Source organism: Eufriesea mexicana, unplaced genomic scaffold (assembly GCF_001483705.2).
Source record: "Eufriesea mexicana isolate 0111107269 unplaced genomic scaffold, ASM148370v2 scaffold8981, whole genome shotgun sequence".
Lineage (NCBI taxonomy): Eukaryota > Metazoa > Arthropoda > Insecta > Hymenoptera > Apidae > Eufriesea > Eufriesea mexicana.
The window spans coordinates 10,346-25,626 of record NW_016916724.1 but is presented as its reverse complement, the minus strand read 5'-3'; the positions used below and the strand labels follow the sequence as shown (position 1 = coordinate 25,626).

At 46.4% G+C, this 15,281-nt stretch overlaps 1 protein-coding gene across 1 annotated transcript in view; it reads right to left on the bottom strand.

Annotated features, from left to right (window-relative positions):
• LOC108553017 (uncharacterized) overlaps nucleotides 1–14,002 on the bottom strand; it is a 15,935-nt gene extending 1,933 nt beyond the window's left edge. The window contains exons 1-11 of the mRNA XM_017907756.1: nucleotides 13,858–14,002; nucleotides 11,077–11,271; nucleotides 10,303–10,388; nucleotides 9,380–9,576; nucleotides 8,996–9,113; nucleotides 8,553–8,792; nucleotides 6,356–6,513; nucleotides 2,558–2,673; nucleotides 2,275–2,479; nucleotides 682–1,173; nucleotides 5–273 (exon numbers count right to left, since the gene is read on the bottom strand). Coding sequence (XP_017763245.1) covers nucleotides 5–273; nucleotides 682–1,173; nucleotides 2,275–2,479; nucleotides 2,558–2,673; nucleotides 6,356–6,513; nucleotides 8,553–8,792; nucleotides 8,996–9,113; nucleotides 9,380–9,576; nucleotides 10,303–10,388; nucleotides 11,077–11,271; nucleotides 13,858–13,978 — 2,197 coding nt within the window. The 5' untranslated portion in view covers nucleotides 13,979–14,002. The remainder of the gene's footprint in view (nucleotides 1–4; nucleotides 274–681; nucleotides 1,174–2,274; nucleotides 2,480–2,557; nucleotides 2,674–6,355; nucleotides 6,514–8,552; nucleotides 8,793–8,995; nucleotides 9,114–9,379; nucleotides 9,577–10,302; nucleotides 10,389–11,076; nucleotides 11,272–13,857) is intronic.
• Between the last annotated feature and the right edge of the window lie 1,279 nt (nucleotides 14,003–15,281).

Genomic DNA, 15,281 nt, shown 5'->3' with positions numbered 1-15,281 from the left:
CTCTTCGCCAGTTCGATGGGAATCTGGTTCAGGATCGATTCGGTCCTGGTCGCGGGTGTGGCGTCGATGGCCACGGAAACCTTTGGGACCTTTGATTTCTTGCCAGGGCGTATCACCAGGGCCGGGTCTTTGTCGTAAATCGGCTCTTCCTTCCTCTCCTTCGACAATTCCTCCTCCAGCCTCTTCTGCTCCTCTTCTTGTTGTTTCGTTAGCTTGTCCTCGTGCTCCTTTTGCAGAGTTTCTCTCGTCTTCCTGAGAAATCTAGGGGAACATCTTCTCGAACACAAACACGTAAACGTTCAATGAGCAGAAAAATCGATGCTTCCCGGATTAAATTTCCATGAACTCTAAGCTACGATTCGAGGACGGAACGAAAATTTTTCGCCGAAACAATTTCCCAAAGTGTTTCCGACCGATCTGTCTCCGTTAGACGAGCGAAACTACCGGCTAAGTAAATTTCGATGACGCAGAGTCGGGGGATGAAAACAGCCGTAAGCTGTACCGATTCCGACGAATCAGCACGCGTTTCAAGACAGCGAAGTCTTTAATTGAGACCGTTGATTAGATCAACTTCTCCGACGCGAATTTCTAAGAAGCTCTACCCAAGTCGACGCAATTACCAAACTGGTCTGAGTCGAAGAGACCGTCTCCGATCGATCGCAGCGCGCGAACGCTACCTACCTGTGCACGATCTCCTGCTGTATCCACTCCCTAACCTTGACGTGAGTGTCAATAGTGGAACCAGAGTTCTGTCTGGACAGTTTCGAGCGTCTACCGAAATTCGAGTTGTTGTCGTAAGCCTTGTCGTTCTTTATCACGTCGTTCAGGTCCGGCTTACTGTCGCTTTTGTAGCCCAGCTCTCCATAGTGATTCTCATACTTGTCCGATTTCGTCCGTTTCGAGTCCTCCTTCTGACTGACGCGTCTCTTCAATCCCGTCCCTTTCGACTTTGCCTCTTGCTTCTTGCAATAGAGATAGAGGAACGCGGTGAAGTTGATGAAGAGGAACAAAATTCCGAAACCGGTCAGCATAGTGATTACTGAGGAACTCTTTGGCGTGCTTGGCTGTGGGATTACTTCTCCGTCCGATTGAGAGGACGTCGTAGCGTCTGGGGCGGTTGTGCTGTCATCCGGAACGCTGAACTCTGGTTGGTGACGATCAGTCTCCTTGAAACTGCAGCATAAAGCACTTGTTTGATTTGTCGCGAGGATAGATCAGGAAGAAAGTTAATTCGACTTTTATGGTCGTAACGGAGACGCGCGTGAGTTCGAAAGTTCCGGAAACTGCAGGTGTTTGTACGGAAGCTTCTGGGGTGGGATGGGAAACTTGTATCGTTCCAGGAGTACACGCGAGTTCGGATTGAACTTAGTTAGGTAGTTTCTCAGATTTGTACAGCTTTGTATAGATATTCATAGACGGGATTGCGAGTAATTCGATAAGGTGTTAGAATTTAAGCAGTTACTTGTTTCGTGGGATTAAATCACGATGCTCGTTTGTTCGTCGAAAATGCCGTGCTCGTGGTACCCCGGTTGTTTTCGAGATGTTAACGCGTTAAGCCTATCGAGAATGCAACTGCGGCTCTAAACAGGTGAATCTCTTTCGCCTCGTTGCGAGCCTCGAGTTTGAATAAATTCTGTACGAGCTGCTCGGAGCGGGCGATTTAAGCGTTCGAGACGAGCAAGGAAGCTGGCGCGATGGAGTGCAAGTGACGTTTCATTAAATGTTCAGCATACGGCTGAAAAACAGTGCATCGATCCCGCCTTGCATTATGCAGACCGGGAACGAGAACGTTTAATTTTTGTTTAATAAGCGAGATCCAGGCTGAATTTTTCACGAGAACAAAGCTGCGCGCGAACACGCAGGCCGGTCGATTAATATTTTTAATAACAAACGACTGACGCGTCCTTAATTGTCAATTTGTCAGAGCGCGTTTCCACGATAGTAGTTCGTTGCGCACGCACGAGCTTCCAAGGTTCGTACGAATTTTTGTCTTCTACTATTGGAATACTTAGAATTCAGCAATGATGTCAGCCGTGCCAGATAGCCGAGGTTTGTTTATGCTCTTCTTCCTCGAACACCGAGTGCTTTGGCTAGTGTCAGTGAGAATCAACTTTGTTCGCAGATCAGTTCTCTGCCAGGGATCGTGTAGCGTGCATGCCGCTATCTTTCGATCGTAAATTTTTGTCTAAACGTATTCTCTCTTTCGTCGATGCGTTAGCTATACCACGCGCGTTCTTAACCTACTAATTCATAATCCAAATCCTCGTTACCAACCTGGTACCGCTGCTGTCATATTCCCTACTCGCATTCGCGTACTTTCCAATCCCATCTACGGTGTCGAGAAACTGCGGTCTCGTTCCTTTTGGTCGATTCGGGAACGGTATGTCTTTGCCAGGATGGCGGAGCAGGTTAGGCAGGTGCTCGTTCCAGAATTGCATCTCTGCAAATCGGTACTGCATACCCGTGCTCGGTGGAATCGCTGCATTAATTTACCAGTGGTATATTCATTTAATCGTGATTACCGATATTCTCCGAGTAGTCGATCTTGAGGACTTACTAAGGTTCAGATAGGTTTGATTCTGAGGATCATACTCGGGCCAATCAATCTCGTACTGGCCCCATTCCTTCAGCCCATCAGTCAGGTAAGGATACCTCTTCGCGATGTTGGGGTTCCTGATTCATTAAAACCGATTAATTTGACAAACCTATCAACGAAATCTGCTCGCAAATTTCCAATCGCTCCTTGCCATTTTGCAAATCGTTCGTTTCGGACACAGAGACGAAAATGCAGATATCATTTTTACAGTATCGATGCACGTGGCTTGCCTCGAATTCGCAACGTTTTCGGAGCAGAGATGGGACGCGAAGTAACACAGCAAAACGCGGGAATCTGTGCCTGGACCCTCTCTCGGTCGAGTATTTTTGCCAACAGGATTACAAGCTCACCGGTCGTTTTCGTGGCTGAATCGGAATCGAATTCCGGGATGAAAAGCAAAATTGCGATTTCGCGATGTTTTCAATAAAGTCCCCGGCAAGAACCGTTCCAGGCGGCATTTCCAGGTGCTCCCGCTTCGTCGCACGCAAAATGATATAGTATATCCACGCTCGGATATCGGAAAACCAGTCCGATATCGAAATTTTGATACACGGAAACTCTACTCCGTTTCTGTTACGCGATACTCGCACGTTCGTAGGAACTTCTGCCTGAAACGTGTATCTCAAAAGGGATAAAGTCGGAGAGGCATTCGCTGGCCGGCGAACACCACGAGTCCTGTCCCGGAACTACTACGAGGTCAATTTCGTCGTTCACGATCGATCGTTCCTTTTCTTCCGCGACTTCTACGCGAGCATAAAATTCCCCGATCGAACCTGACGACCGAAACGAGACGTCATCGACAGTCTGAAAACGGTTCTCGAGACAGGGGAGCAACTGCAGCGATCGGGAACGTCGGCGTTCGAACTCTATCGATCCCTGCTACGTACCGAGCGTCGAGGAGAAGCCGCGAGACTCTTAAGAAACGTCTCGCTAGACGTTTGTTTCCGTCTGCTCGGCTGTAAAGTAGCGCGAGGGTGCACCACGCCCTCGGTTCGTGTTCTATACGCATCGCTGCAACCACGGCAGATATATTCTTCGAAGGAGGCGTGACACAGTGTCACGCGAGATATCGATCAGCCTGTGTCACGAGCCGTGTGGAACACGCGTCGCGTCTACTTGGACCGTCGTCGCCACCGCGTGCATTAAACAGCTTTGTTTCGCTTAATTGGATCGACCCAGTTCCTCGTGATCCGCCATCGTGTCGCGATGCATATGCATCTCTGTCCCGGCATAAGAATCTCGAGTTCGCGGCCGGAAGTACGGTGGAAAAAGAATGCCGCAACTTGCCATTCGAATCAGCATCTGCCGAGTTAAACGACGGTCTTCGAACCGTGGGCCTGGAACAGTCGTGGAGGACTGTATTATCGATTCGGTGGAAGGTTGGTCGTTTCCGAGGAAACCGAGCAATCGTGCGACGCGATTTCGATACACTGGATCATCGATACGCGGAGGACGTCGATAAGGGAACGCGGCGTGTGTCCGGGAGGGAAACAAAAAGGGCGACTTGCACGCGATATTGCCGGCGGAGTTCGTTTCCGAAAATTATCTCTTGACGCGAGCGATGAAATACGAGAGAAATTTCGCGCTTTCGAAGATAAAACGGCCGAATCGATTGGCCCGTACCGGAGGGAACCGCTGCCCCCTCCCTGCGGCAAATGAAATGTGCGAGTAATTTGTATATATAGGTAATTTGCTTGTACAGGGAAAATTAAAATGGCCGAGGTATCGGATCGTTAATTCACCAATAACCGGTGTCAAAATAGCAAAGGTCAAATTGCATCCGGCGAATTTCGCCGAGCAGAACGGGTTCGTTGTTGCTTTATTTCTGTTCGACCATCCACTTCCGCTGAATAGCGATTTTTAGAAATTCTCCAATCTCTGTTCTTCGTGAATTCGCGTCGTTCGGCTATTTCCGATAGCAGCGGCTACTTCCGGGTAACCGTAAGTACGCGTTGCCCAGCGAATCTCAGAATTCGATGCCGCTGCTATAAATTTCGAAATTTCGTTTGATGAAATAATAATTAACGCGCGTAGTCTAAATTCTCTTTGAAGGATTTCGATATTAGACGCAGCTTCCGCGGAATTAAACCAGAAACGATGCAGGGGAAGAGATTAATCATCCCTTTGCGTTTAAATCCTTCCAATTCCCGCGATACCTCCCCTATCGTGGAATAAATTTGCCGAGCCTAACACGTTCGCAACCGCGCTGAACAAATTGAACGTCGGAGGATTCTTTTTCGCACACGCGGATCCGTAATGAGTTACGGTTCGACACGTACGCATAGTAAATAACAGGAGCGATCGAACGAGACTCGCGACTACTCCATTTAACCTACGTTTTAATTATTAAGCCCCATTTAACCGGCGCGCGTTTTATTCATCGCGATTTATGGACTACAGATTGAAATCCCCATTCCGAAGCAGCTACGTCGCAAAAATAAACGGATCAAGAACGGCGAAAATTCTTTTGTCGTTTCGAGCAAGGTTCGATTTCGAGCGGAACGACTGCGGTATTTTTCGAGCATGACACCGGTAGAATTTTCAGCTTCGAAAGCACTCGAATCCCAGATAAATCGTTCAAAGCTACGGATACCGTAGAATGGAAATTTGCGCAGGGCTACAGCTCGATTTGAATTGTTTATGCAGCCGGAGGGTGAAATTAGCGAATCCGAATGGAGCTCGGAGCGTGCTTTGCTCCATTATTAAATAATAAATTCGAACATGGACGCTGATGTTCCGTTTTATTTACCTATGACATTTTTCACTGCCCATCTCGAGCCTCGACTCCGCTTTGACCGGCTTTGCGATAAATTTCGTGGAGAATTTTGTACACGTAATTGGAATATTCCGAAACGGTCTCGATATGGAAATAATTTCGCGACTACGCGATATCGCTGCAGCGAATTTTGATTCAGCTCTGAAAATTCATTATCAACCGACTGTCGGAAAGTAGACTGACGCGCTTTCAAACGTGATTTTCAATTATACGCATCTCTGGGTATTTATATTTAACCATTTTCAGCTGCTACTGCCGCACACGAGACTTGTAATTATTTTTTCAAACAGATTTAATGGCGACCCTGTTAAATCTTGCTGATACTCCATTCTCGTCCCGTGGTCAGCTGTAACATTCGTTTCACCGATTGGCGTGCAGCATAATTTCTATCGGAAGCTTTATTCCATTTTTATTTTATTCGACTACAAGAGTGATATCTAGGGGTGCTGTACGAGACAAAAAGAATGGAACACTGGACGACTTTCGAGTGCAAATAGAAGCATGGTCGTGAGATTTGCATTGTCATGCACTATGGCCTTTTAGATCGAATTTGACATAAATGGGAAACGATTCTATCGGTTCACTCGTTATAATTTTCATTGAACGAAGCGGCGAGATTTGCAGTGTTTGAATCGTGGCCTTTCCAATATCCAGTGTGCCGAAAATGAAAAAAGTACTGCAGTATTTTATTCACTACAGTCCGTAGTCGATATAGCCACGAGATTTACGTTCGATTGGACTAAAGCTTCTTAAATACCGAATACGTCAAAAACGAAACGAAACAAAAAAAGAAAAGCACCAATACTTTATTCTCTATTGTTTCCAGTAAACCTATTCACGTGATTTGCATTGGACAGGATTGACGCAAATATCCTTTATAAATTCAAAGACCTCGATCTCTCGACGCAAATGGCATCCAGGCCAACGACACGCGTTTCTCGCAACAAGTACGCGTATCTTGTACGCAAGGTAGAGCAACTCACCCCACATAGGCGAAGCTACACCACCAGTTCATCATGGCTTCGGAGAAGAGAGTTTCGCCGATATTGTATCGGCGACGCAGGTCGTATTTGCTGCCGTCGAGAGGCACGCCCAGCACATAGGGCAACTCCTCGCCGTGGACGGTGCGCTGACGTTGTTGCTGCAAACACGCAAGAGCGCTAGGTACGATATACTTTGCCGGTCGGCAACAAAGTTCTTGCCAAAATTTCGCGGTCCGGAAGAACGGTCAAGAACGGCCCTGTCCGTGTAACCGCGGCCATTGTTATTAACTTCCGTCGCTCAGCGTTGCGTTTTCGCCCTATTCACCCTTATCCCTCATCCCGGTTCATCGATACCGATCGACAATCCCACCCTTCCGGTACGATCGCGATCGATGATCGTACGAATATGCCCAAGACTCGTGAAGCAGAAAGTGTGTCATATGGAAAGCGAACGCTTGTTCGCTTTTCCAACCAATGAACCCATTTTGCCTGTATTCACTTTAAACCTGCCACAGCCTAAGTGGCCATTTATAAGCCCAGAAAATAATTCATCCACCGGTCATTTGACCAATCCTGTTCAATTTTTCATGAAGTGTCCTTTATCCCGTGCTATCGCGATTTTATTTTATGCTTCGAGTTCACGTACACCCATTCTATACACGAATTTCCTAAAATAGCAACTCGTAGTAATTTTTATCGTGACACTCTGCTAGCCATTACGCGATCGCGTAATAAATTGATAATAAAAAATTCGGAAAATTTTGTACCATTTTTCTAAAATTATTAGGTTCTTATAGAAATCGATATTCTCCTAATCGAACGTGCAATTTTGGTATGTTCTCTAATGAATTCGGACACGTGGTAGGAGTCTCTGGACTCGTGGGGACGTTTGTTAACACGATGACAGGGATTGTGACGAGCTGTTGTTCCCGCGGAGAGCGTCTGGCAGTCTCGGAGTCTATCGTTCGTAAATTCCATACCTAACAGCGGAAGAGCCAAGCCTGTAAGCTCACGCTGAAAAGCAGAAACGTTGTTACATTCGGTTTAACGACACCGGCCGGTCACTGTACCCTCGGACAGAGCGTAACGCGCCGGCACGCAGCACCGATAAAAATAGTTGGACGCGGTCCAAATGGGCCTCGTAGCCGGGATTTTTCTCCCAGTTCGCGCACGACCGACCAACGAACAGTCAGTAGGTCACTCCCTGCTTCCGCCAAGGAATCCACCGCGCCGCGCAGTACCCGGGAAAATGAATAAAATGCAAAGTACACCGTCTAATCGTACGTGCTCCAGTTTTCACGAGGCGCGCAGCCCCGGCCGATTTATGCGCCCCCTTAATATTTCTCCCGGCTTCCGGATTCTACGCCCGGATGAATTTGTCAGGCTAGACGCACGGATGCGCCATTATCACGGCCTCTTCCGCTCCGGGCTGAGTTTCATCGAATCGCGATTTCGCGCAGCAGTCTGAGTGGCTTTAAGGAAACGGCGGGGATTTTAGCGACGATGGCCAATTCGCGGAGAGAAAGCTAAGGGGTGTCTTGATGGAAAGAATATACCATTCTTTGTAGAATACGTCAATCGCTACGTATAAATGGTTTTAGTTGTCATGTCGGTAGCTGGTATACTCCTATTTCGAAGTGAAATCATCTAGCAAGAGAAAATCGTGCATTAACTTTTATGAGATTCCTGAAGATGATAGACTCGAGTGGTTCGATTCTTCGTAATTTGGACAGTGAAAATATTTCTCGAGAAAACCGGCGGTTAAATTTAAAAAATTTGTTTAATAAAAATTTGTCTTTGTTTCCCACTATAAAAGTATCTAACTAGAAATTCTATCAAGGGATGAGGAAGTACAGGCTTTGCCCTTTACATTCACTCGACAAATGTTATTGCACGGTTTCTCCCCTGAAAGTTGTAGCTGTTCAAAGATGGTCGTAGTGTAAATTCAGTGCAGTTCATCGCTGTACGTTAAGCTTTAATTATTAACATTTTGCATAGGGAAATAATGCAACTGAAGGATTATTGTCATCGATTTTTATATATCGTCCATTGGTTTATACTCGTCAATCGAGTAGGGGTGATTTTGTCATCCTGCTCGAAAATAGTCAAAAAATAATCGGAAAACCGGTTACATATAAATCTAATTATTCGACGTTCCTACTCGAGATGAACAGTGCTCGCAGAAAGACGTACTTACGCCGGAGTACTCCTGCATCGCTTTCGGATGCGAGAAGACGTACATGTAGCTCTTCGGATTTGCTCTCGAATGCAAATTCGCGGTCATTATTAATGGCGCGACGGTGCCGCTGTCAGAGAGCGCCTCCAGCACGAGGTCTCGATTCCTCAGGGTGTACTCGGTCGTCAAGCCGGCCGAGAAATCGCCGTATTGTTCCAGAATCTTTGACAGAATTAGTTCCGCTTCCAGTTCGTGCGTCGCCTGCCGATCAAGAAATATCGCGTCATTTGTTATCCGCGCGCCGCGTACCTTGAATTTCGACGGATTCGATATCCGCTCGTCTACAAATATTCCTAGCCCAAGTTCTCTTCGAGTGCCGATTTTCTCCCTCGATAAATCGTGGACGAGCGGAATTTGCCGACGGTCGAAACAATTAGCGGGAAACAAGTTCTCGGATCAAGTACCTTGGCGTGTTCCCTTAAAATCTCGTCCCTCTGCCCGTCCTGCACCCCGTGAAGCAGAGCAACCGGCGGTAAAATGTGGAACTTCTCCGATTCCGTGACACCGTACATCAGATCGAACCTGTTCAACATACTTCACCTTCAGACACTTCACCATGAAGAACAAGGAAATATAAAAAGCGAATTTTCTACGATACTTCGAAGAAAGGTTCATCCGAATCATCGACGAATGGTGTATATCGATCAATTTTTCGTCGTTCATTGCGCTTTGATACCATCGTGAAAGGATTTTAGTACGCTTTTCTAACGTCCATAGGAAGCGTTTAAATCCAGCCTTGTCGATAATATAAATGAACCTTTAATCTCGGTACGTCTTTAACGTCCTACCTGCCGATCAAGTCAGGATTTTTCATCAGATTCGCGGGCTTGTCGGGGATAACCACGTTGTCGATCAGTGGAGCGAAGGCAGGGACGTAATTCGGCTTGTGGATCTTCACGTTCAACAGAGTGTTCACATCTTGGTTGCGCAAACAGAACGCCAGGTCACTGTCAGTCGTGGTGGGACAGTGCAGGGCGTGCGCCACCTGAAAAATGATTCCGACCATTCCTCAGCGACGCCCAATGAACATTCCCGACGTCTACTGCGATCCTCGCTGCACGTCCAGGCGATGAAAAACGAGATTCCTTCCTCTCCTGATCCCAATCGCAACCGCGACCCTCTGTTCTTCCATTTTCTCGCAGAGGCGATCGGAACACGTACAGAACGCGACTCGTTTGCCTCTAGCAGAGGACGCGATATCGATCTTCTGTCGACAGCATGTCAGACACGTCGGATTGAAACGTTCCTTCCGCCACGAGCCAAATATCGTGTGCATGTGGAGTGTACTTTCGCTTTTCGTCGTTAACGATCGCAGCTATATAACCTTCGTGCCCGTGGTCTTTAAAGTAAATTGAAACATCGTGTTTTTCGCCAACGCTACAGGCTTTTCTCTAGCCGGCCGATCACGCATATATATAAATCATATAAATTAAATTCGAGTCTAAGAAACGCGATCGGATTCTTATCGGATATGAGAAACTAGCCATCACGTGTACCTGTTACAAATAATTTCTGTAAAATCCAGGCACTGTATTAGTCGCGAACACGCAACGGAGGAGTGGTCGACTGTAGCCTTTCTAATCATTCGTTCGTCTAGTTGAACGAGTAATTAGTTTTCGCGAAGAATGGAACACGGTGTAAAGCGCGAATGAGGCAAGAGAATTCTGAGTGCTGTTTTCGTTCTGTTCCTCGTCGAGATTAATGTATTTACCTGTTTGGTGATCTGCAGGGGAGCTTTCCCGATAGCATCGGCGCTTAACGCCGATCCAGACATCAGAATAGCCCGCTTGAAGAAACCTGCGAAAGATGGAAGGACGATTAATGATCCTTCTCCCTCGAGATCGGCCTAGTAGCTACTTGCACGCGTAAAATGTTAAGTTTTTCATTGTACAGTATAATTATCGATCGGCAATCGTGCCACCGTTCCTTTTAGCCCGGCGACGGCTGAAAAATGATCGTGGCCCCCATCGCCCCTTGTCCTTTTTTGTTTGCAATGGTTGTTCTTCCTTTCCGAGACGCTGGAAGAAAGCTCACGAGTCCTTGGAGAGCGTACATTGTCTCGGAAGCCCGACTCGATCGCTAGTTTTAATGACAGTCGCGGTTATCGGACAGCGCCCAGTGTCTGACCACTTACGGTCTATTCTACTCGCGCGACTGTTAATGCAGTCAGCGAGATCAGTTCCAGTCGACTTGGTGTTTTGTTTCGTGATTATCGACTGTAGTCGTAGTAGTAAATTTCGATCGCGTTCGAGGCTTTCGACTACGGTCCGAACAATTTCGTTTCATCTTCGTCACGAACTTCGTTCCTTTGATCGGTTCGTTTAAGAACGGTGTTTAAGCTTCGCGTTTCTAAAATCGAAGTCTGAACACGGCGCTGTTATCGATTTCACGAAAATGGAGGTTACGTGTTTCCCCCTCGAAAGTGTTCTCTTAATATTCAGGCACCGCAAAAGTCGCAAACACGCGACGGAGCAATAACCGTTACCTTTCTTATTAGCCACCGGGCTGATAAGCAGTAGATTAGCGAAAATGGCACCGGTACCGTGGCCGACCAGCGTAATGCTGTTCGGATCGCCACCAAAATCAGCGATGTTCTCTCGCAGCCAAAGCAGAGCGGCTATTTGATCCAGCAAGCCAAAATTGCTCGCTGCGTCGTCCCTGGTTCCGGGTCTCAAGAAACCTGCAACGAAATTTTCATCGTGGCGAAAATAACTCGTGGTCGGTTTCCTTAACACGTTCCTGCCACGATGTTCACCGACAACGCAGCTTTTTTCTCACTGGAGCATAGTCATCGGTGTTTTCAGATTCTAACTCGGATTATTAGTATAAAATACAACGAATGCTGTCGACTAAAAAATTTGTCGTGAAAATTCTACGATGACTATCTGAAGGTATCGTGTAAAAACTCCGTGGCAGTCAACGTGTTTAAACGCATGCACTAATGTTTTATGTTATGTCAGATTAATATAAATATTTGCGAAATATTATTTCAAAAATATCAAGATTAAAACGAAATGCTTTATTACTTCGATAACATTAATTTAATAAATATTACTTATATCGTGAATAAATATTATATTAAAATATTTTTGTATTTAATACGTTGTGCAGCGAGGTAGCACATGCGCTCCAAATAAAACATTCGAACGTGTACCATCAATATGTACATGGAATGGAACCTGTTAATAATTGGATCGACGAATGAGCTTTACGATTACCTCCCATGCTTTTCCTCGCCCACATGTTTCAATAATAATTTATCGGAAGAACGGCAACCTTACACGCGTTCCTCTACAAAACGAGTACATTTCACCCAGTTTAAAAGAAAGGAAACTCGGGTTCATTCCACAAGCCTACATCCTGAACCAAAGCATCAACCCGAGACATAAAGCTAGCTGGCACAACGCGTGCCTTTTTTAGCCCGCGCGAGCCTGCTCGTTATCCATATTTTTCCTCCGTTGTTTTGCAAAAGGCTGAAGTTATCCGGACCTCTCGCGAGCCAACTGTAGCCGACTACGAACCGACGGGAAGAGGGTGAAGTTAACTAAGCGCCTTCCCAGCACTTTACCCTAATTTATGATTATGGTTTCGCGGCTGCTTCTTCGTTTTTCCCTTCCCTCTGCATCCCTTTTTCCCTCCCCCGGTCATACTCTACACCCCAGCTTCCACCCCACCTGTCGGATGTAGCGGTGCACGGCTCGCCCCACCGACGTTCGTCCATTTACATCGCGCGCGTGGAGGTCGCGTTATCATTTCAAGGGAAAGGATAGGCGGAAGTTGCGATTATACCCAACTGCAGACAGGGAGGGGTTGGAAAAAATAGACCACGCCAGAAAATGGCGAGGATCGATGGAAGTTTCGGGGGCAAAAGGGCCGCTTTTGTCTCGCTATCGTGCGCCTTTTCTCCGAGAAAAATTTTCCTTTCTCGGCTCACGAGTCGACTCGGAAGTTTTACCTTCTCCGTTCGCTTCCCCCTTGCGACTTTTCACTTCCGACCCACGAATTCCTCCTTTCCGTTCGAAGATAAACACAACGATCGAACGTCAATTTTATTGCCATTACGAACGACGATAACAGCAGAAAATTTGCAATTTTTAAAAATCGGATATTTAAGAATCAAATGGAAAGAAGAATCGACAGCAGTGACTTTTATACAGTCAGGTGGGGAAGTTTAAAAGAAGATCCGGTCCGCTCGGAAATTATTCGAGCGCATTTTCGCGCGAATATTAATCCCAAAGGGTTGAAATGTCAGCGTTATAAGAATTCGCGAAAAGATGCCGGAACTCGGGTCGTAAGAGCAGCTCGACCCCGTGTTATTTGTACGAACGGACAGCGAAGAGATATCGAGAGACGATGGCGGTTGTCCCTGTGCGAATGACGGATCGATAGACAGTCGCAGGGGAAGAAGAGGGAAATAAAAAGAAGTTGGTCGAAGATCAAAAACCGATGACGCAGCGAAGCGCGAACGTTAATGAAGCAGAATTCCTGATTTCATGCAACGCTGCCGCTGGCGGCGTTCGGCAAGATTTCATAAATTCCCATCGAGACGCCGACGTCGAGCTCGCTACACGGTTACCGAGGACGAAATTTCAGATCGAGAACGATCGTATTCGACTCGGCGTGTTCCGCGCCTTTTGTTTCCGCTAGCTATCTTTTCATCGCGCCTTGCTTTCCGACGGATCCACCGGAAAATCACCGCGACGCGGCAACGCTCGACTTATACTACTAGCGGCGGTCGACGAGTCGCGATGCGGAAACACGTTGTCTGAAAATGGAAGTAGGATTCGACGCTTATGAAATCGAGACAGTTAATAATTTATGGCTCATTTGGTGATTAACAGATTCCACTTTTGGACGAGTTAATATTACATATAATTAACGCTTCGATGACCGCAGACTTCAAAATTCGTGTTTCATTCTTTAAGCATCGAAAATCGAACAAACGTATAGTATTACGCCATAAAGAGGAATGTTAAATTTTTATGCGAATAATGTGCATGATCAGAGATCTTATGATCATTAATATGTCAATAATAGTTATAATTAGATGCTCGTTGGAAGTCAGTATATCCAGGATTGACCATTTTCAATTGGAATATTATACGACACGAAGTCAATAAATGATATTCAGTCGTAAACGCCCACTAAATGTATATTTAAGTACCTACTTTCTTCTCTCCAAACCAATTAGCAACGATAATGAACGAATATTCGAGCAAGTGAATAACGACAGTAAGTCTGACCATTGACGTTCGAATCTACTTACCCAGGATGCCTAGACGGAAGTTTATAGTGACAAAGACGATGTTGCCATAAGCTGCCAATATAGTACCGTCGTAGGGGTTGCCGCTGTTCCATTCAAAACTCTCCCCATGAATGAACACCATCACCGGGTACTTCCGTAGAATCTTTTGACCTGAAAACAAAGGGTGCAGGGTATTAATGTCAACCGTGGAAGATGAACGTTCTCCTGCATTCTTCTAGCATGCACTGCTTTTTAGTTTCGCGATATTTCACAGGCACACCGGTCGCGCGAATGATTCCACGATGTAACGCAAAATCTATTTTCAAATATTTTCCCGTCAAGCGTGCTAACGCGTTTACCCGTTAATTACATCGGGAACACGATATCGCTCGCGGCCGAAGAATGCAAAGCGCAACGTTAATTGGTCCATCGATATCCCATAAAGTTAATTCCGTAAGCGAATGACGGATAAATTCTGGAATAAATTTTTCCATGCTAACCATAGGCGGAGTTTCGATTTGATAACCAGGGGATCGTATCGTAAATTCGTTCGTCCGGGTATCGAATAAATCGGAGATAAACAATTCATTTCCGACCTTCGTTTGTTCCGAAGACACGATCAATTATTCGGAAAATTCGACGTCAGCCATAGTCTAGCCCTCCGAGAAATCCTCGAGGAAACGTTGCGATGACTTTCATCGACCACCGCGAAAACACGAACGACGTTCTGGGAAAAATAAGGAGAGAAATACGATTCCAAGGAACGAAGAACAAACGCTGTACCTCGAGCAAAGTTCCCTAACTGGAAACACCGTAGCTGCTTATTAGCAACGGTAATACCGCGGAAATTACGATTTTCGCGAGGATGTGTCCACCAGAGAGCGTTCTCTTTTTCTCGCGAAAGCTCCAGTGATTTACGCCGGTCGAAAAATTATCAGCGGAGTTTGCCTATGAACGGTGGTACATGCGTGAGTCGGGTCAGTTGCAAAATTTATCGCGGCCACCCCGTTCGTGAACTATTCACCGTGAGTTTTCGGTATTAGGGTATCTATAAATTCTTCTCCCCCATCCTGTAGACGACGTAGTTTCCTTTTAGCGAACGATCCACAAATTAGACCAGAACGAACACTGGCTCGACCGCTCTCCCCGTTCCACCGCTCCGAGCCGTCGAGATTTATCGGCGAATCTGTTTTACACGATTTCAGTTTCCGTCCGGCAACCAACTTCGCGCTGACATTTGAACACCGCTGCAATCCGGCCAGAATTAAATCATACGCGTCTCCTTAGTCGAAAGCAAATGTACTTTCCTCTTCATCCCCTATTCGTATTACCGACACCTCGCTCCGCGAGTAATCATAGTCTAACGCGAGCGAGGGTGGGCTCCTCTGTAAACCCGCATTGACAGCAACTTCGATTCCTCCGCTCGAGCCTGGTCCCGTTTTCAC